Source organism: Vidua macroura, chromosome 7 (assembly GCF_024509145.1).
Source record: "Vidua macroura isolate BioBank_ID:100142 chromosome 7, ASM2450914v1, whole genome shotgun sequence".
NCBI classification, from domain to species: Eukaryota; Metazoa; Chordata; class Aves; order Passeriformes; family Viduidae; genus Vidua; species Vidua macroura.
The window spans coordinates 28904535-28927364 of NC_071577.1; the positions used below are offsets into that span (position 1 = coordinate 28904535).

The 22830-nt window shown below is 42.5% G+C and overlaps 1 protein-coding gene across 1 annotated transcript in view; it reads left to right on the top strand.

Moving 5' to 3' along the window:
* The window catches only part of GLI2 (GLI family zinc finger 2), a 188539-nt gene that overhangs the window by 29403 nt on the left and 136306 nt on the right, over positions 1-22830 (top strand). The window contains exon 2 of the mRNA XM_053982750.1: positions 18859-19021. Coding sequence (XP_053838725.1) covers positions 18889-19021 — 133 coding nt within the window. The 5' untranslated portion in view covers positions 18859-18888. The remainder of the gene's footprint in view (positions 1-18858; positions 19022-22830) is intronic.

Genomic DNA, 22830 nt, shown 5'->3' on the forward strand with positions numbered 1-22830 from the left:
CTTAGTGCCAAACTAAAGTGGTGGTTCATGTTCAGCTGTGGCTCTTGCACAAGTCGTGCAGAAACTTATTTGTGTTGGTACGGCTGGGTGTTCACTGGAGGCTCCAGCTCTTTTGATATCGGATCCACTCACAGCTTGCATGTCCTGCCTCAGCTTTATTTTCCCTTCCAGAGGCATAGATACTGCATGAATCACTGTGTCTTTGCAGAGGCTCCAATGGGCAAAGGTATTTGTTCTGAAACCTCACCAGGCTGTAATTAATCTGTAGACGAAAGGAAATGGTTTTGTGACAGCTAAATGAAGACCAAATAATGTGATGTGATGAAAGGTATGCTCAGCAGTCAGATTCAAGATCTGAAGTTATATGAGTTTAACTTTATGGTGAGCTGAAAAGTGTATGAAAAAAGAATTGCCTCTAGTCCCACTTAGCAGCAGACAAAAGCAGAGGAAAACCTGCATGTAATTATATATTAATATGGAGAAAAGTGAGAAGATATTTAAAAAATTACACCGTGTTACGCGTTATTGTGTGTATTTGCAAACATTTGGAAAACTTACACATAAACTATGTGGGGTGCTGTACACAGGAAGGCGTGTGCTTTCTGCATTAGATCTGTGAGATCAGCATAAGTGCCAGTGAATAAGCTGTCTTTTCTTTGGGCTTTAGTTATGCTGAGATAGAAGACATCTGATAACCTTAACAAAAATATTGCAGACTTTTGTAAATTAGGCTGAGGAGTTTGTTTTTCTCTCTCTCCCCCCCCCCCCCCCCCGAAATGTTTTGCAGAAGGAAAGAAGTTGCTGATCATCTTGTTTGAAAGTTAAATATTTCTCCAATGAAAAGTTATGGGGTTATCTTTTTGTTTGTTTTTAAAGAAGGAAGTAATATTTTAAAGTCATGTTTCAGCTTATTCATCACCAGTTGCACCTTTGATGCAGGTTCTACTTCATGTGTAGCTGGGATTGGTTTTAGCAAAAAGGCCCAATGGTAAACGTGGAGGCTTCCCTGTAGTTTGCTGACTCTGACTGTGGAGTAGGCACTCAGACTGGTTGATGCTGAACATTTCAAGCAGCAGCAGTGAATCCTTAGCTAACTGGATGATCTTCCAAAGCATTGAGATTTCTTATCTCCACTTCTGCAGGATCACAGAATCCCAGAAATTTCAGATGACAGAAAGCTGAGGGGGGCTCTTTGTCCCCAGCCTCCAGCCCCAGTGGGGCCTGCCACCAGCACTGGGTTAAAGTGGTCATGGCTTGTTCAGTAGAGTCTTGCAACCCTTTTTGGAAAGAGGTGCCTCAGCCTCTTGTGGGTGACCTGGTCCAACACTGTGTGGTCTTCCTGGAGAAAACTTTTCTGAATACCCAGCTTGAACTCTCTAGGGAGTGTCATGTCATTTGCCACTACCAGAAAAGGTTTGGCTTTGTTAGAGTTGTAACTGTAGACTCTTACATTAGATCATGTATACATGCTCATTTTCTGTTTTATCCTAAGACTTTCATAATGAAACTGCAGTTAAACTGTATTTAACATAAAACCAGATTAGGATTACCAAATTTGAATGCAATCTTAGTTTCACTAGGGCTGTATCGTAACTATGCCTTAGTACCATTATAAGACTGTGACAGTATTATTATTGGTGTCATGGTTGTTTTCATCACTCTTTATCTCTATACTCAACAGGAACATACCATTTCAGGTTGCTATCCCTAATTCTGATAGCAAAAAGCAATGATTTTTATGACTGGACAGAGTTGCATAATGGCAGGAGAATGAGTTTGACTCTCTTATGACTTCAGCATCATCAACAAAATGATCAAGTACTATAAACTTACATTATAATTATGATATCAGAAACAATATAACTTGGTTTTCAGGTTGACTGAGAATGTGCCCTGGGAGTTCGGAAGAAATATATTTTTCTCATTTGGAAGCTGAATAAGTCCTAACAGAAGTATTTCAATAATATTTGTGTAGTTCAGTGATGTTATACTCAGCAAGTATTTTATAAATAGCTGAAGTTTTAAGACCAGAGCATCTCATTTTTGGTTCCCATTTTATTTACTTGTCATAAATAAACTCAGGACTCTGCACCTTTTGTTTTTTTTGCTTCAATATGATTTGCATCCTACACACCTACAGCAATACTCACTTTTCTCTGGGATGGAAATTACTAATTTAAGGAAGCGGGTACTAGATAATTTGGATCTTGAGAAATGGATGTTGAAGGAAGAGCTGTTTCAGTGCTTTGGGTGAGACATAGGACAGAATTTTCAAATCAGTGTAGAGAATTGCCTGCTGAAATTTTAGGGACACTCTGGAATACCTTATATGTGCAGCAATGGGCCAGGTATCTTAACTCCTTCTGGCTCTATAATTTCTTTAAAGCATTTTATCATGAACATCCAAAATTCTCCAGAAGTGAACAAAGGTGATATCTGGGTCACCGTGACAGAGAAGATAGTCAGAGCTATACAGGATGCTGGCTGCTTCTCCAAGTCATGTGAAGAGGACTATTCTTCCTCAAACCAAATCTTTGTACCTCTAGTGACTTAGAGTGTCAGAAGGGCTTTGTCTTCAAGATCTTTCTGGTTCTTCCTTGAGAAAGGCCCCTCTCAGTCCTGCTTTAGGGGTTTTCCAGGATGATCTGGAAGAGGTGGTGAAAGCAAAGGGCACAGTGGTGTGGAGAATGATGCCATCTCTCATACCACAGTGGGTATGTGAGCTCATCTACTGTGATGAGAAGCAATGGCCCTTCCAGCAGCAGCTGGTTTTGCTCCTCTTGGTGCTGGTGTCCAATACCAGCCACCTGCTTTGGAAACAAACAGCACCCACTAGAGCTGGGCATCCTGGCTGTGCAGCAGCACAGCTCTGTGGGTTTGCTCTCTTACCTTCATGCCTCTTTCGTCCCCTTCCCCCACAGTTTCTACTATGCTTTCTCTTGTAGACAGCAATATAGGATCAGACTGCTTTTCATTTCCATCACTTTTCCCTGCTGTGACTGAATCTGTTGCAATTAAATTTTAATTGAGATGCACACTGCTTAAATAGACACAAGACAGCTACAGCTATCGCTAATTAATTTTCTTCCAAAATGACAACATTTAATAATTATATTCCTTGTCACTTACATTATTTATACAAGTTTAACTCTGGGAATTTTTTTAAAGACACGTCAGCTGTGAAAGTGCTTTATGGTGTTAATCTCCTGTAAGGCAATTGTGATTAACTTCAGAAGTGGAAGTATGTTTATGGTGCATTTATTAAAATAGCATGTAGCTCTGCAAGCTTCAGGAAAGATTGAGGTATTTCTACAATAAGGTAATAGTGTTTCTGGTTGCAGTATTCAAATCTAGAGAAGCCCTAATGGTAATAATTTGTGCTTCTGTATTATCTCTGATACGATGATCTCTAAGCACTTTCTGACTACAAATGAACAAGTTCACACCTTCTGCAGAGATGCCTCCCAAGTTTCTTACTTCATCTGACATAGTACAAAGAGATCATCTGCTGCCCCAGCTTGCAAAAGTCCTTGCCCTCTGCTACCGTGCCTTAATACTGGGCAAAGAAAATGACCTTTTTGTATTTTAGTCTGAGGAATCCATCACTGGTTGCTGTCAGACAGGGTGTTGGATGAGTGGGACCATTTGTCTGTTGCGGTGTGACAGTCCTTAGGCGGTGCTGTGACAATCTGGGGGTCCTGTCTGTGCTTGAATACATCATTGCTGCATCGTGGCATGACTTCGGTGTTTGCAGAGAGGTGCATCATCATCAACCTCCAAACTTCAAACGTTCACAAAACAGGCAGAAATTTCTCGGAACAGCTGTGAGGAGAATTTTTCCAGCCCCTCCTGTGGGGATGTGTGGCCGTGATGTTCCCTCTGCAGAACAAAGGAGCTGGCTATTCAAGGTGAGATGCATCAGCCCTGGGGTTTTACTGGCAGATCAGGAAACTTTGGGAATGACTCCTCAGTGAGGGTCCTGTCTAGGGTTTAAGCTGGAAGCTGCAGCAGAGGGATTTTCTGGGTCAGAAAAATAAGTGTGGGAGGACAGGAGAGGTAAGACTTGGATCTCTCGGAGGACCCAAGACCAGTAAAAGTCAAAACTAGATGTGAAAAGTGACTGCAAGTACCTGGGTGCGCATAGTTTCTCTACTAGCATCGAGTAACTCTTCAGAAATCTTCACACCTTTCTGGTCACTAGCAAAGTAAAGCTGCCCTGGGAACAGAGCTCTGGGAAAGTGTGTGTTTGCATTTATTAAGGATGTTGGGGATTAGTACTGATGTTGCAGAGCAGAATGAGTTGGATGGTGCAACCCCATTCCAGGAAGGCTCACCAGAGAGGTTTTCCAGGGATGGCATGAAAAGCAATTGTACTGTGTGCTGCTGTGATCACAGGAGGTTAAGATGGTGTGGATCTAAAGGGCTGATTAACTGGACATTTGTAATGACTCAGCCAAAGGAAATTAATTTAAATATGTTAAATGTCTATATAATGAAACTCTTTTGTTGGACATTTTGGACTATCATCATTATTACATAAATTTCAGCAGTTTCTTGAAGTTATTTTGATTAATTTTATAGTGACTATATAGCAATATATATAGATATATCTCCAAAACCATTTACCTCTGTATTAAGATGGATTTGAATGAAAAGCTCTCTGGTCATCTGTCTATCCTCATTTACTGTCACAGCAGCAAAATTGCATTACAAAAGCTTTTCATTGTCACTTCACTTTATTTTTCCCTCAACTTTGACAATAGCAAAAGAGACTGGGCAATATTTAGTGCTGTTTTGGTATCTGTTTGGTTTCTTGTGCAATGTTGTACTGTGGCAGGGGTAGGTAAGCCAGGAAACTGCATAGAGGTTTTTTTAGAAGCAATGGAACATTTTTGCACCTTTATTTTATTGCATTTCTTAGTAGGCTGTAGTTTACTATACTCTTCCTAAGAAGGTAGTGCAGTTAATTATTTTTGTGCTTACTGGTAATACAGTCACAATTCTTGGCAGAGACACAGATCTGTGTGGCACAGTGGGAAGAGCGTTCCTTCCAAGTGGGCCTGTTCCGGGAGCCGAGGTCTGCTCCGTTGCACCTGAAGAGACAGGAATCATTTATTTCTCTAACAAGTAGATCTCTTCCTATGTGTGTTTTCCCTGAAGTTACTTACACACAAAACCATTTGCTTTGAGGTCTTGCTTGCTCTGTAATTTGCATGTGGTGCTGGAGTTGCGGATGGTTCCTTCCTTTGATTGCCGATTCTCACGGTCTGAAAAAGGGCTTCAGCTGCCAGTGCCCTTGGGTGGCTCTGGGGACTGGAACCCAAAAGGCCACGGGTTTGGTAAAAGCTGTAGGTTTTCTGCATGGCACACAGTGTGAGTGTCCAGGTCTCAGCCAAAGGGCCAGGCAGCAGCCACATGGCTTTGGGGATGTGTTGTATCATTGCACTGATCAGCAGAAGGGAAGGTCTAAACATTAAGGAATATTCTCAGCCAGCAGTCTTGTGTTCTAAAAACCTCAGCAGGCTGCAACAATGGAAACCAATCCAGCACATGCTTCAAGTCTTTCTCTGAAGGCATCTGCCTGAACATATTCCAAATAAAGAGCAATCTTTGCTTGCAAGAGTGCTAAGGGAAGATATCTACTCCTTTTCACCATGCCACTAATGACTGGGGGATGTCCATCAATTTTTGTTTTCAAAAAATACATTTTCCCTTTTTTTAATTAACATTTATAAGCATTTATTAGTAATAAACCTGTGAAGTGCTGAGTTTGCAGTGATGATACTGTCTCCAAGACAGAAAGTATGTTGAGCTGTCTCACTTACAATACATGAAAGGCTGGGAAATGCCCAAGAGGACAAGGTGGTACCAAATGTTGGGTAGCTATGGATATGGTTTAAAAACAAGAAATTGTGTGGTCATCTGTAGCTGGTGACAAGTCCCCCATCCCTGTGCCTTCAGTTCTATGAAAGTTTGGACTCAAAAAGATGAATGTATCGATGGGGAAAAACAGATGTTTAATTTCTTCGGTAGAAAAAAAGCTAACTGGGTTTTCAGTCAAGTGCTAGGTTGTGACAGCAATTAAAATGCATACATGAAGAGGTTTTTCAGTATTTGTAGTGTATACTTTTGAATGTCAAGATTCCCTGACACTGTTATGCAGAGAACAAGGGGGTATAAGAAATATAATCTTCCTTTTGGTGAGGGATGAGTGAGTTATGATACATGAGTTATGCAAGTGATTATTCCCTTACAGGAGGAAAAATAGAGTTAACTGTGGAACCCTAGTACTTCTAAAAACAGAACAGGAAAACCAGAACTGGTTCCTGATTTTTTGAGGGGATCTGATTCTCTTATCTTGGAGACCTGTAATGAAACAGAAGGCAGCTCAAGTTAGTATTTTCAGTGGTGAAAACTGATTATGAATGAGACTGGGAGTGGGCAGATATATCTGACCTGTATGACCAAACCCACTCAAAGAACACATATTTAGGCCCTGATGGAAGCAAGTGCATATGCAATTGCTGAAGTCTTCCTGAAGCCAGTGAGATTGAAAGCATAGTGTGGTAGGCTTTGATAGGCTTTGAAAGAGGAGACAATGGCTGAGGCAAAACAAAAGAGCATGCCATCAAAGGATGTAAAGCAAAGTGACAGGAAAAAAGTGACAAGCTAGGAAAATGTTCTTTGTTCCCACATTCTGAATGGCTGTGAAATCAGCTTTGTACTCATTAGAGCCAATGTAAAGGAGCTTGCTGTAAATGAAAATGAATGGGTTAGAGGCTGGTGTTTTGAGTTCAGATGTGTAGGTGAGTGGCAGGAAACTCAGGGAAATGCCAAACTGAGACACTCTGCAGAAGGAAGAAGCAGGAGTCAGAGGTGGCCTAGAGGCAAAATCTTACAGTGAGGTTGGAGGAATCTTGAGGACCACCCCAGGTTTCAAACTTGGATAACAAACAAGATGCTATCCACTTCTACAGCATTTGGCATCCTTTTCTAGCTTCTAACCACAGCCAGACTTCTGTGAGAAATATTTGAGAGACAAACTGAAGTTTCAGTGTGGTTGGAGGGAATTAGGTCCAAACTAGGTCAATCTGACAGTAAAATGTAGGTAAGACTTAGTGGAGAGAAGGCCCAGAGGCAACTGGTCTTTGAATACAGCTTAGCTGTAGTGAACAAGAAGGAAGATGGAATGAGTTATAGACACAGCTGGGATTTTGGGTTTAGAGGGAGGCAGACCAGAAAAAAGAGGAAAAAAAAAAAAAAGAGAGGAAGAGCAAGGAGAGCAAAAAAGTGGCTGTGGCATGGTTTAGAAGATGGTTGTGGAGGGGTGAAGTGGTTAAAGAAAAGAGTAGATGAAACTTCAGGAGCAGTGAGGGAGTTGTAGATGGGAGGTAAAAGAATTAGCTTGTTGTAACTGTTTGCTCGAGGAAGAACTCAATAAGCTTGCATGCAGAAAAAGATATATATATAGAATATAATTATTTGCATTAATATACAACAGAAATAATGTACAATAACTGCGAGGTATATTGTAACTGTTTAGTAAATAGTTATATCTGGTTTAGTTATAACTAAATAATAACTATAACTAAAACCAGATGTATGTGTATGTGTGTGTACACACATGCTCCTGTACAAGAGATCTGTCCTAAAGAATCGATATTAATCCTTTGCATTTTGTCCTAAATTAGAAAGTATCAAGGAACGAAAGCAAATAAGGAGGCAATATTTACAGAATCCTCTCAGGCTAGCCTTAATGATTTGAGTCTTATGTAATGAAATAATTAAAAGAATATTTTTGTGTCTAGTGACCACATCAGTCACTGTGCCCTGATACAGCCTCTGAAAATCTATGGGGGCTCAACAGGTGCAAAGGCAGTTTCCAGTGGTCAGGCCCTGGCCTGGCTGCCACCACACACACTTCTGCTTCACTCGCTTCAGCTGCTCTGTCACATACACACAGCACGGTCCCCAAACCTTTCCCCTGAGCCATAGCAACCTGATGACATTTGCTAGAAGTTCACTGCTGGCCTGTGTTTTGTTCTAGTGCGTTTTAGGGACATGAGATGTTCCGGCTTGTCAGCCCGTCTTGTTTTGTACGTGAAGCAGACACTGCAGGGCTGCAGAGGACCAGACCTCCTTGTATTCCCAGTCTTCTATGGATTGTGGAGACACCACTGCTGGGCTTGAGATGGGAGGTCTTCCCCTTAGCTTTTCTAACAAGAGGATGAAATAAATTACAGTGTTGTTTCTTTCCTTTTCTTGATGCTGGCAGCTGCTTTCCAGATCGAGAAATGAAGTGAGTTTGTATACGCTACAAAGTGAAGATTGCATGATATTCTGTTGCTGAATGGTTTTATAATTTGTCTCAGTCATCACAATACTTGTAGCACAGTAGACATAACTGCATAGTGAAAGAATGTACATTACCATTGGCAGGACATAAACACCTATCCTAAGTCCTTATCACAAAAGAAAAAAAATAGGGAAGTTGGAAGGTTGACATTTGTTTTGCTGTCAGCAGAGAAAGACATGCTAAAATTTAATCATAATAAATGCAGATGTTTTGATGTGTGAAGGTGTGGCAAACCAACCATTAATAATACCCTGATACATAGGTGCACAGAAGATCAAGGTGCTGATCTAGTCTAACCTTCTCTTTAATACCATGAGAGGACTTTCCTGTACTTAAACCCATCCTGTACTTAAAACCCATGTCCTGTGATACGCCTTAGACTACAGCAGACCTCCTGGAAAAATACCTGAACAAAATGTCAGTTCTGCTATGCTAGAAAGTCTGGCACCAACCTGAATTACAGAATTAGTGCTATTTTCTGTTGAAACTGGGAGTCTTGTTTCTAATCTGAATTTCTCTAGTTTAATATCTGTCTCTTAGCCTTTGCAGTTGTGTATGTGTTAATATTGCTGATCAGGTCATTCTGCAAGTGCCTCTCTGTTGACCTCTCTTCCATTTTTCTCATGTGTGGCACAGGAGCCTTGGTAATTTTCATCTCTCTGCGTGGACTGTGGGCACCAGAATTGCACATACTGTCAGTTCAGGGTTAGGCAGAGAGGCATTGCAGCCTCCCAAACTTTGTGTAGACAGACACATATTGCTTTAATTGTTTTAATATTGGTACCCTCCATAGAGCTTCTCAGTCACTGTCTGCCCACCATAAACTTCAAGTAATCTCCAGTGTTTCTCAGACAGTTTTCATTTCAATCAGTTATTTTCCAGATGTGTGGCCTTGTATGTGGTTGCTTTAGAACCTATAATCTTTATCTAGGCCATCTAGGCATGGAGAGCATCTCACTGGTATAAAGCAATCATCTTTATTTACCATGTCAACAGCCATTTGTCACTGACAGGCTTCATGACTCTGTATTTGTTTCCAGTCCCTGATACACAAAATGATTGTAACTCTCCATTCATATGAATGTTTCCACCAGATTCAGTAATACCAGTCAGGACTAATTTGTGTATTAAAGGAGCTATTCCACTTCTTGTTTATTACTCATGTTCATAGTGTTACAGTCTACACAATTAAGGAATCTCTTCTCTTTGAGTCCCTTGGTACCTTGATTAATTTTAATCTTGACATCTTGATTTCTGGCTAAATGAGTGCTCATTTTCACCCTTGTCTTTTGTCATTAGCTTAATACCCTCCTGAATACTTTAGCCTGTCTCCTGAAAGACTTATTCCCATCCACTGTAATGACAGCCAGCCACATTGTACAGTTTCTTTTCTCTGTAGATGGACCTGCACTGCTGAAAACATAGGGCCTCTGCCAGTCACCACTTACTTAACTGTTAATTTCTGGAAAAATATATAGCTTTATAACTTGAGTCACAGAAATGGAATGCTCTTCGAAGTATTGATTTCATTCTTCCTCATGTAACATTGCTTGCAAGGATTCTTGGTTCTTGAATTTTTCTTCACCAGCATGTTTGTGTCCTTGCAGCCTAGTCTTTGTTGTGGTTCATGGGTACTTCCCATATAACTCTGACCTCTCCTACTAAAGCAGCTGTCAGGTATTTCAACAGTTTTGGGGATTCCAAATGCTAGTTGTGAGCAGAAGGCTGACCGTGGTGACCTCCATGGGTCCATTCCAATCTTAGATACTCTGTGTTTCTCTGAGAAACTCTTCTCCCATTCTCATCTGGATGAATTTTTCTCCATTCTCCTGTTTATGAACTGCCAACCATTTTATGTGGTCTGCATCCTGCCTTCAGCTGGCAACTGGAGTCTTATAAAGACAATATGTGGAGTGGAATAGCAGCTTGTGTGGTGTATGTGTTCAGCAGAGGAAAATGAGCCAATTGAAGTGTTGCTTTTTTGTTTTTAATTACATTCTTGTTTCCTTTCCAGACTTCTCTCTTCTGCATGCTTACATGTGTGCCTCTGGAGGGAGAATTCAATAGGCTGATGAACAGAACTGTAATGTTTAAAAATAAACCAAAATTTTGCAATGAAACATGTTCTGAAAGAACCTAGTTGCTATAGGGATTTCTGCAAGGATGCAGTCCTTCATCTTTCATTGCTCAAAATAAAGATTTTCATTTCTTGAGCCAAATGAGGGGTTTCTTATCCAAGCTTTGGAGCCTGTTCAATGTCATCTGGATGGACTAGCCACTACAAGACATTATTACTCATCCCACCCCTACATAAAGCAAACCCATTAAACTTCAGTGCATGTGGTTTGTATTTGGAGTTTCATTCATGAGAGTTGAAAGTGCCCAAACTACTGCAGCACGGAAGTGAAACCCTAAGAGGATTCTCCTTCAGTCCACCACCAAGCCAACAAAACATTCACTTCTCAAAACCTCCTTTGAATCCAATATCAAGGCGGCTTTTTTTCCTGTTAGCCAGATCTCCTGCACTGACCCTTTTCCACTCTGTGGAGTCTGCATAAACATATTTGCTCAGAATCAGTTTCTGCTCCTCTTGTTGTATGTACAATTTACTTTTGTAGTATCTTTTACTCATAAACCTGATGAAAAATCATTAGGTTATTAGTGATTTGCAATTAGAGTCTAATTTTGTTGTAAACAGTTTAATGGTCCTCCACCCTGGTCTTCATACAGTCTGTCACCCACCCTGTTTAGCTGTAACCCACCCTGGTGTAGCTGCCAAGCACCACAGATGTTTTCTCTGACATTTAGTCATTAGCAGTTTCTGCTCTTGTTGGAGCATGAAGACTAGATGAAGGGAGTTTTTGGGGGGTTCTATATTGCCCTTTTTTTTAGTTTTCTATTTTGGTGTGCAAAGGTTTTCTAAAATGAAAATAATACTTCTTCATTAGATACATGTGTGCACACACAGGTGTATTTGTCTTTTTGGTTCTGTTTTTGGAAAAAAAAACGCAGACAGTTGTGTAACAGGAAATTGAAAACTTCTTTGGATTTACATCAAAAACACAAACTTAGACAATGCTTTGCCACAATTCTTCACACTTGCAACAATAGCAAACAAATAAACAAAACCCAAGTGAAGATTCATGGACCAATTATAATGGTGACGCATCACTTTTGAGCAATTTTTGTTTACCTGGTGGCATCCTCCCATATTTTTTTCAGCATGTTAATACAGAGTCTGAATGCAGGAGTGTCTTGATTATCTTCTTTGACAGTTTTTCGCATGTCAGAATTTGCTTAGTGGAAATTTTCTCATGATAAGACATGTAGGATTGGTTTTGTAAAATTACAAGCATGACTTTGTTTTCCTGTTCTACCACAAAAGACTCTTCCCTCCAGCCCCCACTCCTCCATCTTCTCAGTTCTTCCAAAGTAAGAAACAAAGATCACTTCTGAGGGAAAGGAGGGAAAGTCAGGTACCCCAGCCTGCATGCCTCGGCATGGACCAGTGCTGATTCTTGTGTCTGGCTTTGAGCTTTTATGTCTGTTTGTATGTTTTGATGATGTATTGTGATTGTTTTTAACCCAGCATCTGAAAGATAATTTTTGTTCAAGGATCTAAGTTTGGCAACTTGAAAATATATCGGAAATGGGGAAACTATTCAAATGTTCTGCTATTTTATAAATCAGATTTGTTTGTAATGAAGCAGCAATATTAAAGTGACATTAGTGTTTGTGAAAAATAGGAACACCAGGCTAAACCTGAAAAATGGCTGAAATCTTAATTCCTCTATTTAATATCATCTCCTTTCCAATAAATGCAGCTCAGAAATGGCTTTAGAAAGGGAAAAAACATTTTTGTTGCAATACAGTAGCCTCAGTGCTGTCATTTGGTGCCACAGAGTGTCCTAGGATAGCCTGGCCTGTGGTTGACATTCCTGAAGGACATGTCTCTCCCACAAGTGCTATGCCACCAAGGGCTCCCAAGGGCTGGCTGCCCCTCTGTGGATGCTGGCATTGCAGCCTTGCTGCCCAGGACCCATCAGTGACTGGCCCTTGCTGGAAGGTCTCCTAGGAGTTGCTGAAGGCTGGTTCTTGAGCAGATAGCTGAATATTTACATATGGTGATAATTTCTGAGTGCCACCACTAACTCCACTGTCCTTGTTTGATGTTAGTGGAAGGCTGCTGTAATGAGTGTCAGTGTAAGCCGAGGGGACAGCACTTGTGACTCTTTGAGATGGTTTCCTTTCACTTGGCTGGCACCTCCTGAAGCAGTAAATTCTTTTTGTGGTAAAGTCTTAGGTACTCCACGTACAAAGAGTGATGGAGCAGGCTGGAAGGCCTCATTCTTTGAAGCTGTTTGCAAGGCATGTTTCTTCTCTGAGATATTTGCATGTCATTTTTCTTCCATGTGTCCCTCCTCCCTCTGTGCCCTGCCTCCCGGTCCTGTCCCTGCCATGAGAGATGTCATGTTGTGCCTTCTCCTGCCCCAGCAGTGTGTGTATCTCCATCTCTTAGGGAATCAGGTCTGCCTACAGTCTTGCTTCTTCTTTTCCATGCTTCTCTGTTTCCACAGGATTTGCCATTGTCTGTGCTTCATTCACTCATTCTCTTCAGTAAGTCTTTAAGGACATCCCCCTATCCCCTTATTTCTTGTTTTCCAGGCCCTTGTTCATCTTCAGGAATTTGCTACTCTTTCCACATCCATCCAATTATCCTTGAAAACATCCCTCCCTCCCTCATGCCTCCTTCCTACCCTGCCTCTTCCCTTTCTTTACCTTCCTGGACAGAGTTGTGCCTGAAATATCCCAGGACTTCTGGAGCTGGCTGGAGGTGATGTTAGTAGAGTACAGAGAGGCACTACCAAGCACCAGTCCGTTCTGGGTGCACTTTGACCCCTCACGGTATTGCAGAGCAGCTTCTTCCTCGTGCGTTTGGTTTGCTGTTGCCATATGGAAATGGCAGATGGTGTTGATCAGGAAGTTAATCTAGAAGTGTATCCGTTTCATGCCGTACACGAAGGATTTGTTCATTAAACTTAGAACTCTTAATTTAAAGCCAATTAACGGAGTGATTTGAAGAGACTTGTTGGTTTTGAAGTTCAAAAGAGATGCTAAGTCTCTGATTTCAGCCTTTGTACATTCCAGACTTGTATAACTATTGCTGTTTTGCCAGCTCTACTGGGGGTATGTTTTGTCTCTTCCTCCCCCCCTCCCCTTTTCTTTTTTTCTCTTTTCATTTTGTTGAGTGATACAACTTTTGCCATGGCCTGGAACTGTTTGTTGAAGCTTTCTCAGATTTCTCAGCAATTTTAGCCTTACCTTTGGGCAGGCAGAACTTGTGTGTCTTCCTATCCTGTTTGCTGCTAGAACAGCTCCCTCATCCCTCCTTTTGGCAGCCTGGTATTACTCTTCTCTGAGCAGGAGTTGGGGTAAGGGGTAGAAAACCAGTATAACCCCTGAGCAGCTCTGTGCCTTTGTAGCACTGCTTCTGCTAGCATGGGTTTGTCTCTGCTTCCTTTCATCCCAGAAGCTGGTAGGGACCCACAACAGAAGGTTTTTTGAGGGGAAGGTGCAGGAGCAGCCCCCAGACAGAGAGCTACTGCCCCAGTGTACAGCTCTAATTTCCATGTTTAATCAATCAAGGATTGGCCCAAGCAAACCATTCCTAAGAAATGTCAAGATGGGAAACCTTTTGTCAGGAGGACCTCAAAAGTGATTAGTTCTGAATTAATATTTATGCTGCTTTTACCTGAGATTGATAGTCTGTAAACAGTTGTAGGTCCTTCAGCAGCAGACAGCATGTTTGGATAGTCCCAAGATTTACTAGTGGCATTTAGACAGAAAAACTTTCTTTAGTAATTTGAAGCATTTGCTGATATAAAAGAAAATAGAGGGGTCAAGTTTTGCTGTGGTACAGAGCCTATGACTTCACCGGGTTAACTGCTGCTACTTCCGTGTAATTGAGAACATAATTTGGCTCAAACCCTGGGAGACTGAAAAGGATCGCGGCAGCCACTGCATTAAGCCAGTGTTCAGACCAGTTGGCTCACACTGAATTTCATAAGTGGATCATGTATTCAGAAGGCTTTAGCTGTATGACACAGTCCACTGCAAAAGAAGAGATGGCGGGAGTATGTCCTTGTTTATCCTAACTGAAGCAGCATACCAGGAAAAGCTGTCAAAGCTGTACACCCTACATCACCTACATAGGGCTGGTGTGGCAGAATTTAGTTTCCCTGTGAGTGCCTGAGCACAAACCTGGCGAGAGCTGTGCAGAGGCTGCCCTTGGTTATCCCAGCTCCCATCAGTCTTGCCAGGAGCCAGCAGCAGTGGTAATGGATACTGGCTGTGGTGCTGGTGTCAGCAGCCAGCACACCTCTAGCATGTCCCCTGGAGGTGACGCCACCTCACTGGCACTGCTCGGGCTGTGTATGGGGAGGTCAGGTGGAGATGAACTCAGAATGAAGAGAGAATGAACGGTGGTCTGAGAAAGCCCATAATATTCCCAAAAGTGAGATGGCTTCTGGAAGCATGGTTTGGAAATCCCTTTCTGCCCCTTCCATGGGGCTATCAGGCTTGAAGGTGGCACTCAGGGTTGGATTTGAGTCACAGTGTCACTGGCAGTGCCTGCCCTCTGCCATAGAGGATCACTCCCATGGTGCTGCTTAATCTTTGAGCAGAAATAGGCAAAATTGGTCATTCATTTTTCACAGAGAAGAAAAAAAAAAAAGTTTTCTGCCCTGTCTAGGGGAGGAGAAGGGGGTTTCCTGATGAAAGAAGAATCCTGAAGAAGGAAATAATTGCCTTTTTTTAAAAAAAAAGGGTGTGCAGAGGGTATGGCTGATGAGTGTCTGTTCATTCCTAAGTTTGCCAGCAGTCCTGCACAGGCTGATGCCCTCCAAAAGAGACAGGCATTTTCGGACAGCAGTTTAGACCATTCCTCAAGCACTTGGCGGGAAGGATTGTTTTATTAGGAAAGTTTACGGCTTCTTGTTTTCCCTCAAAGGCAAATGTGACTTTGTTGTTTTTAATTCTGTTGGGATTTCTCCCTTTTAATATACAACACAGCTGTTAAAATAACTAGGGTTGTCTAGGGCAAATCATATAGCACTTTCCTTGTTCAGATCTCAGATGGCTGCCTTTTTAGTGTCACTGCAGAATTACATTACAGGGCATATGAATAGAGCTGGTATTAGTGTCAAAATCAATTACCCAGCCCTCCTCCTGCAGAGAAAGCTACAAACCTTAGGAAAAATCTGAGTAATCCATTCTGGTTTTCTAATTCTGAGTAATGACGGAGGGCAGAGAGTTGTGCTTGAATAAGTGCATAGGGTCTTTCTCCGTATAGTCACTCCTAAATGCATGCTCTTTACAGGAAAAAGCAGGCTCCCTGTGAAACCCTTTTTCATGCCAAATGGCTCACTGCTAAGATTAATCTGTCATTGAATTTATAAATTCTGTGTGGCACAGAGCAGCAGAAAAAGTTTAGCATCGAACAGAAAGCAAAGTATGCATTGCTTAAAAAATGGATGTGTGCTCCTGGATAGTGTGGATTGACTGCCTCCACCAATATATCTTCTTATACTGGTAATAAAAACACTTCCATAGCCTTGTGCCTCAAAGGATCTCAAAGCACTTTGCAAATAGGGCAAAGTACTATTTCCTATTTTATGGCTGTGGAAACTGGCTGCAAGAGAGGAGTTAAGCTTTTTGCCCGAGGACACTGAGGAGACTGTAGCAGGTCCACGATGGGGACCTAAATTTCCAGAGTTCCAGTGCTGTGTCCTGGTCACACATTGCACCACTGGGAAGGCTGCTGGTCACCAGCTCGTGGTCACTGTCTGTGAAACCTCAGAAGGTGGGATATGAAATGAGTGTTGGTGCTCCTTTGCTCACTGGTCTCTGTCCTGGTCTGTGGGCAGAGGTGCTGAGCAGAGCAGGATCTGGCAGGAAGGATGCTTGTGTCTTCCTGGGCTGAGGTGATCAGCTCTGGCTGTGGGGTGCTGTGAAAGGAAAATGACTTTAGTTGCTGCTGACTTGGGGAAAAGCTCGGAACCTCGTAGTCAGCCTGCTCTGCCCCAGGCACCTTTACGAAGCAAAAATAATTATAGACTTATTACCCTAAATCCTGTGAGATTAGAGTAGTTGCATTATTTATTTTTTTTTTCTAATCTGGTATTTGAGGATTTACCTGTTTAATACAACCACTTATTACAAACACTTGAATATTGTTTTAAATTCATAATTCATCTGAAAAGAGAGCATTACAGCTGCAAAGACCAGATTTTCAAGTACAGGCATGATCTCCTGTCACATTCCTGTTGGATAAATGACACATCTGAAAAACTGGGTCCCTCCTGAGGTGTCTGTGGCAGGGGTGTAGAGATTTTTGCTTCAGGCATCTCTGGAAAAAAACCATGGCTCTAATCTGCATGTTTCACAGAACAAGTCCTGTTCCCAGTTCCTTCCCTCCCCTCGCTGGCTGCTGAGCTTTGCAGCGCCCGAGGATGCTCCCTCACCCCCGGGGCTGCCCCCAGGGTCAGGGTACCCAGAGAAGGGGGGTTGGGGTGCGAGGGCCAGCGTCTGGTTTCAAACAAAAGTGCAAAGCCTTGAAAGGAGGGACTAAGAAGAAACAGGTGGGGGGTTAGTAATAGAGCCTCTGAAGTTTATTTGCTTAACGAACAGAAGCCCAGGCTGTCAGACCTAGGTCAAATACTCCTGCAGTTCGGGTGTATTTATTTCATACGTGGCCTGTAACCCAACCTGATTCCTGCATTAAACCACTGTAAAGTCCTGGCCCCCAGGAACCCATCTCATGCTTGCCATCAAGCCCAGCACATGCCGGGGCAGGACCTTGAGGGGCCGCCTCAGTATTCAGTGGAGCCTTGTGTCATCAGTAAAGCCTGTAATTGTGGGTCCTGTCATTTCCGATGCGAGCTTTGCAGTTTACAGCTGCAGACTGTGACCACAGATCCATCACTTTGTTGTCCCATTAGTGTGAGCCATGCCTGAAGGCTCCTGGGATGAGCTGCTCAGGCTGCAGCGCACAGCTGCTTGGTGGGACACCACTCTCCCAGAGCCCAGGCAGTGGTGACAGTCCTGCACAACCAGCAGGCTCCAGGTCCCTCACAGGCTGGGAATTCCTGCAATCTTTGTGCTTTAAAGTTTTTTAGGAGAATTTACCTTTTAGTTCAATATGTTCAGGACTCAGTCAGTCCTCCAGAGCAAAGGGAGGGAAGTTTTGAATTGGCACAATGGCGGTAAAACTACCCACACACACACAAAGAAATGTTCTGGTTTCCCTGATATTCCTCTGATCCCATTAATTCCAGTAAGGTAAACAGCCAGTGTGCGCCAGAGTATTTCAGGAGCTCAAAAATTTGCATTTGAAAATTTGCATGTGAAAAATTGCAGATCTGCATTAAAATTAGAAAGGAAAGAGGAATTAGCAGTGGGTTTTCCCAAGACCAGCCTGAGGCTGGTAGTGCCAGGTTACTGTGCTGGTTGTGTGCAAGCAGGAGTCAGGTGGAGACATGTGAAATCAAACAAGGTAAAATGAGGGGAACAAAGTATTTGCATTCAGAACAAAGTATGCCTCTTCATTTAAGAGAAACCCTGCTTTTACACTGAATTTGGGATAGCCTTATGTTTGCTTTTGGGAGACCATTTAAGTCTGAATCATGCAGAAAAAATGGTCAAGCTGGCAAAAAGTTCAGGAGCTGCTATGTTTTGTCAACCTAAGTTTAAAAACCTGGGTTATTTGTACTTTGGTATCTTCTTGTTTTGTGGATATCTCATGGCATTTAATTCACCATTTGTAATGGGGGTAAAGCTGTGGCTGATATTCAGATGCAGTTGGTCAGGATAGAAGAACTTTTTTGGGAGAGAGAGGGGTCGGTGTTTGTTAGACTTCACCAGTGAGAACTTGACAGGATGTGGCAGACCTGCTGTGGCTTATCTATAAGCATTGCTGAAAAGTTCTGATCATGACACTGGTTCCAAACCAGCCAACAGCATAAACACCCACTGTGGGATTAAAAAAAAAAAAAAAAAAACCAAAAAAACCACTACTTTAAATATATGTTTATCTGTATTTTATTAGAAATTTTTCACTGAGTTTTTTCTTAGGATGGTCTAGGTCACGTATACAATGGATAAATCCATTTTATATGTGCTAAATATTTGTATCTCACCTATCCTATAATCCTGGAAAGCCCTTTGGACCTGTAAACTTTACTGTGTAGCCCAAGTTTAGCTGGGGATTGTTTTTTGGTCCTGATCTTTGTAGGTCTGTGAGAACACCCAGTCCTTTACATGGTTGTGGCCTTTGTGCCTGTGACTGCTGGGACTGGCTGCATTGCTGGAGTTAGGAACCCAGGAATTCTTTGCTGCTTGCCACTTGCTTTTGAGCTCTGCCAAACCATCTTCTGCTTCATGGAGCTGATTTTGTCTGTTTTGTGAGTGATGACCAGAATCTGGTTTTGTTTTATCTCCTGTAGGGTTCCTGAGCTGGAAGATGCCCGTCTAAGATGGAAACTTCTGCTTCAACAGCTGCTGGGAAAAAAGAAGGGAAAGGCGCTGTTCTGGAGGGGAATGGCTTTACAGAGACGGGGAAGAAACCCCCTCCTTTAGCAGCAGCGGGAGCAGCAGTGGCACAAGGAGGTACTTTGTTTTCTACAATTTGAAAGCAGCAGGGGTGCTTTTCATTAGACTGTAAGAATTTAATAAGTATGGTGGCATATGTCTTCCTGTGAACACGCTGAGTTTATTGGGGTTCTTGGCTGTCAGAGGAACTGGGAGCTGTGTCACTGCATGGCATCTAAACGTCACTGTAGTGTGATGGAGAACTGGGCTGGGGTGAGGGAGGGGATGGGTGGTGAGGGGTGGCTGTGGGGGAGTTGGGGCATCTCCTTAATGCTGGCCATGAGCTGACTGGTGCTGTGTAGTGTTGGCAGCACTGTGCCCTCCACTCCTCCATGGTGGAGTTAAAGATTGCCTGGTGAGGCTGCTGGAGATGGGGAGCACCTCATTATCCTGGTCAGAAAGGGGTGTCATGTGCCAGCTGTGATCCTGCTAATGAGCTAAACAGACTGCATGGTCTTCAGTCATTGCTGCTGGGATTTCACAGTTAGAGAGGAATTTGGGAATGTCCAGACCCAGGGCAAGAATGTTCATAAAGAAACCCCTCCACTTGCACCGTTCCTGTTCAAGTCAGTGTGTTAAGCAAGATTTTGGTCTTGCTGCTGTTGAAGTCAGCTGGGAAGCTCTTGTGGACACCAGCAGTCACTGAGCCATGACCTGCACACAACTGTGGTGTGCAGGTGAACGTGCAGGGATGTTGCTCCTGCCTCTTGCTTGCTGTGGCAGGTAAAACCCACCCCCCTCTCTGATACAAATGTGCTGGTGGATTTCCAGAGTAGTGCCAGGGCCCATCATGGTGGCACAGCTGTGGGCAAGGCTGTGCCCACTGGGGAGCCTCCATAGCTGCCCTCTCTGGGGACTGGTTGTCATCTCCAGACAGGGTATAAGAGACAAATTTAGAAGAGGCTGCACCAGTTTGGATGTGACAAGAGACATCCCAGCTGTATAAACTTTGCAAGCAGCTTTTTTTTTTTCCTTTTTGAAATATACGTTATTGCTAGCCAGAGTTTACCTCAAAATGAAGCTCCCTTCCTCTCCTTCACTGCAGGGTGGTTTTTCATCATCCCAGGAGAGCAGAACAACTTTTCTTTGAGCTTCTCTCTTTCTTACCTACATTGGCTGGGGAGTTTGAGTTTTTTGTTGCCTGAGTTTTGAAGATCGTTTTCGACCAAAAAGGCTTCAATCTGCTTTATCTCTCCTTTTTCGTAAACTTTGCTACTCAGGTTTCTTTTTCCAGTTGACCTGTGAAGATTCAGATGCATGGAATAAGTAGAAGTGGCTAGATTATAATCAGATTAGTTCATGTGTTTGACAAACTTTTTCTTAAAAGCAGCTAGAAAGTCTTTGACAAAATTGTTTGGAGGGAAACACAGTTTTGTGGTCCTGGATGGGTCTGAGCCACTTTCCTTGTGAGCACTGCGCAAAGTGGCAGAAAGGAAGGCTTGCCAGGAAGCAGAAATAAAAGGGACAGCAATGTGCATGCAAGCAACAGCTTGGCATCCCCCAGCAAATCCCTGAAGAAGCAAAGGCTGTAGGAGCTACTGAGGCAGCCCACTTGGGGTATCATCTCAGTGACTGGCAGACTTGAAGGGTTGATTGGCCCAACATAATTCAAGCATGTTCTAAAATTCACAACCCATAGATGTGAATAAACACTTTCTCCCCACTTGGCACTTGCCTTGGGAGTGCCTCCACTGAGGAAGCAGTCACAACCTTTCCAGAGATCCAAATGAGGATGCCCCGAGGTGGAGTGTCCATCAGCCCGTTTGGCATCCCTGGAGACCTAATTGGTTTTTAAGCATTCAGTATAATATGTTCTCTTAGCAGTATGCTCTCACCTTTGGAAAAAGTGATTTACGGGCTCAATATTTCTCCTTTTAGTAGGAGGAAGTGGAGAAGTAAGTTGAGGATTGTTTGAAGATGTCAGGAGAATTGTGATAAAAGCGTTGTGTAATGAGATGTAAAGAGTGAAATCCATGTCATGCTGTGAAGAAAAGTGCTCATAAATGACCCAAAATGGGCAGAAGTGGAGCAGCGTGTGGCCGGACGCAGGCCCCGGGACGCTGCAGGTGATGCACATGCTCTTGTGGTTCAAAGTGCTTTCCTTTGAACTCTGGCTAGACATAATAGAGGCTCCTGTATTATGAAAGTGAGCAGTGTGCTTGTGCATGTGCTTGAAAGTAGAAAAATTAATACAAAGTTGTCTTATAACTGAGTTAACTGCAAGGTGTGATATAGCAGGTGATAACTAAAAGGCTGGGTAGAGATGAGACTCTACTTACATGGTATTCATGCTAATATGACATGTTTGATTCCCTAAACTGAAGTAATTACTCACAACAGGCCAGAACTACGAGTACTTATGCTCATATTTTTACAGAAGCAAGCAAACAAGGCTTGGAGATTAATTAGGAAGTTCAGCTTGAGGAGGGCATCAGCTTTAAAGGGGGGGGGGGCCTCTGAGCTCCCCACCCTACTTTGGGGCCATACGAGCAAGTCTTTATTCTCATCCAAGGCAAATTCTTGATTTCATTTATTGCAGAGGTTTTACTCTTTGTATTAGCATATGAGAAAGTGGCACTGAGGCTCAGCCAGTGCTGCAAATCACCATGCTGCTCTCCAGAGCCAAACAAATGTAATTCGCAACACATTTCTTCTCCTTTATTCTACTGAGTCACACAGAAGGAGTGCCATCATAGCATGTTTTGCATGTTTCTCAGATCATAAGGTTTTCTTTTTCACATGTAGGAATTAATAGATTCATAAGGTTTTATTTCTAATTAATTGAAGGAATAAACTGAATATTAGTTAAATAATTGAAGAATACCTATTTGGTTATATTATTATTTAGACTGTATTGTTATAATATGTTCAGTCTCCATTTCTAGTTCCCTTGCTTTCAGTATTTGTCCCAAATGTTTCCAGCCTCTAACAAATTAAGTTATGGCTGTAGGAAAAGAGATCGATATTGTTGATGCTGGCAGTAGAGGAGAGTCCTTTTGTACTAAAAATTTGCATCCCATATTTTTAGTCTCCTGAAGCTGCCATTTTAAACATCATCTGCAACAGTTTTTTATAGTAACTCATTGATCAGATGTTCAGAAATTGGCCTCACAGATATGACATCAGGGAAGGCTCTCCTAATTTTCTGGTTTTCCATAAATCATGTTGGCCAAGGAGTCAAAGCTCCTCTTTTCTCTTGCAGTAGGGGCACATGTGTATATGTGACTGAGATGGAAAGTATGTAGGAACTATAGACAAGTGTAGGAACTATAGACAACTATAGACAAGTTAGATCTGCGGAAGAGGCTCTTGTCTTGGTTTTATTGTCTCTACTTCTGGAAGGGCAACTTAAAAACAATTCAAGTTCATAAAACCCTTCTGTTGAATGCCAAAGTCCATATTGCTGTGTAGGGTAGGAGGGCTCAGTGCAGGGCACCACGAGTGAGGCTGGGTTGTGTCCTCCAGGCTGGCGCTGACACATCCTCTGCGCTTACAGGCATGAGGAAGCCCAGGCACATGACTGTAGGGGAAATTTAAATGAGCCACTCTTTCAAAGGCAGAGATATTTAGGAAGATAGGTTTCTCATCTCATAATAAAAATTAAATACAAATTCTCCTAAATGCTAACTGCCCAACTTTAACAAGGTCCAGAATGCACCTTTCCCTCTCCACACCACCCTCTGCATGACACAAACTCCAAGTTCCAAATTGATGGTGTTTATGTTTGAAACATTTTTCTGATGTCTGGCTCTGTCAAGACTAATTTTAGCATTTCTAAAGCTGGGTAAAAATACAGCCTCATTACTTTGATGTCAGTGCATAGTTTA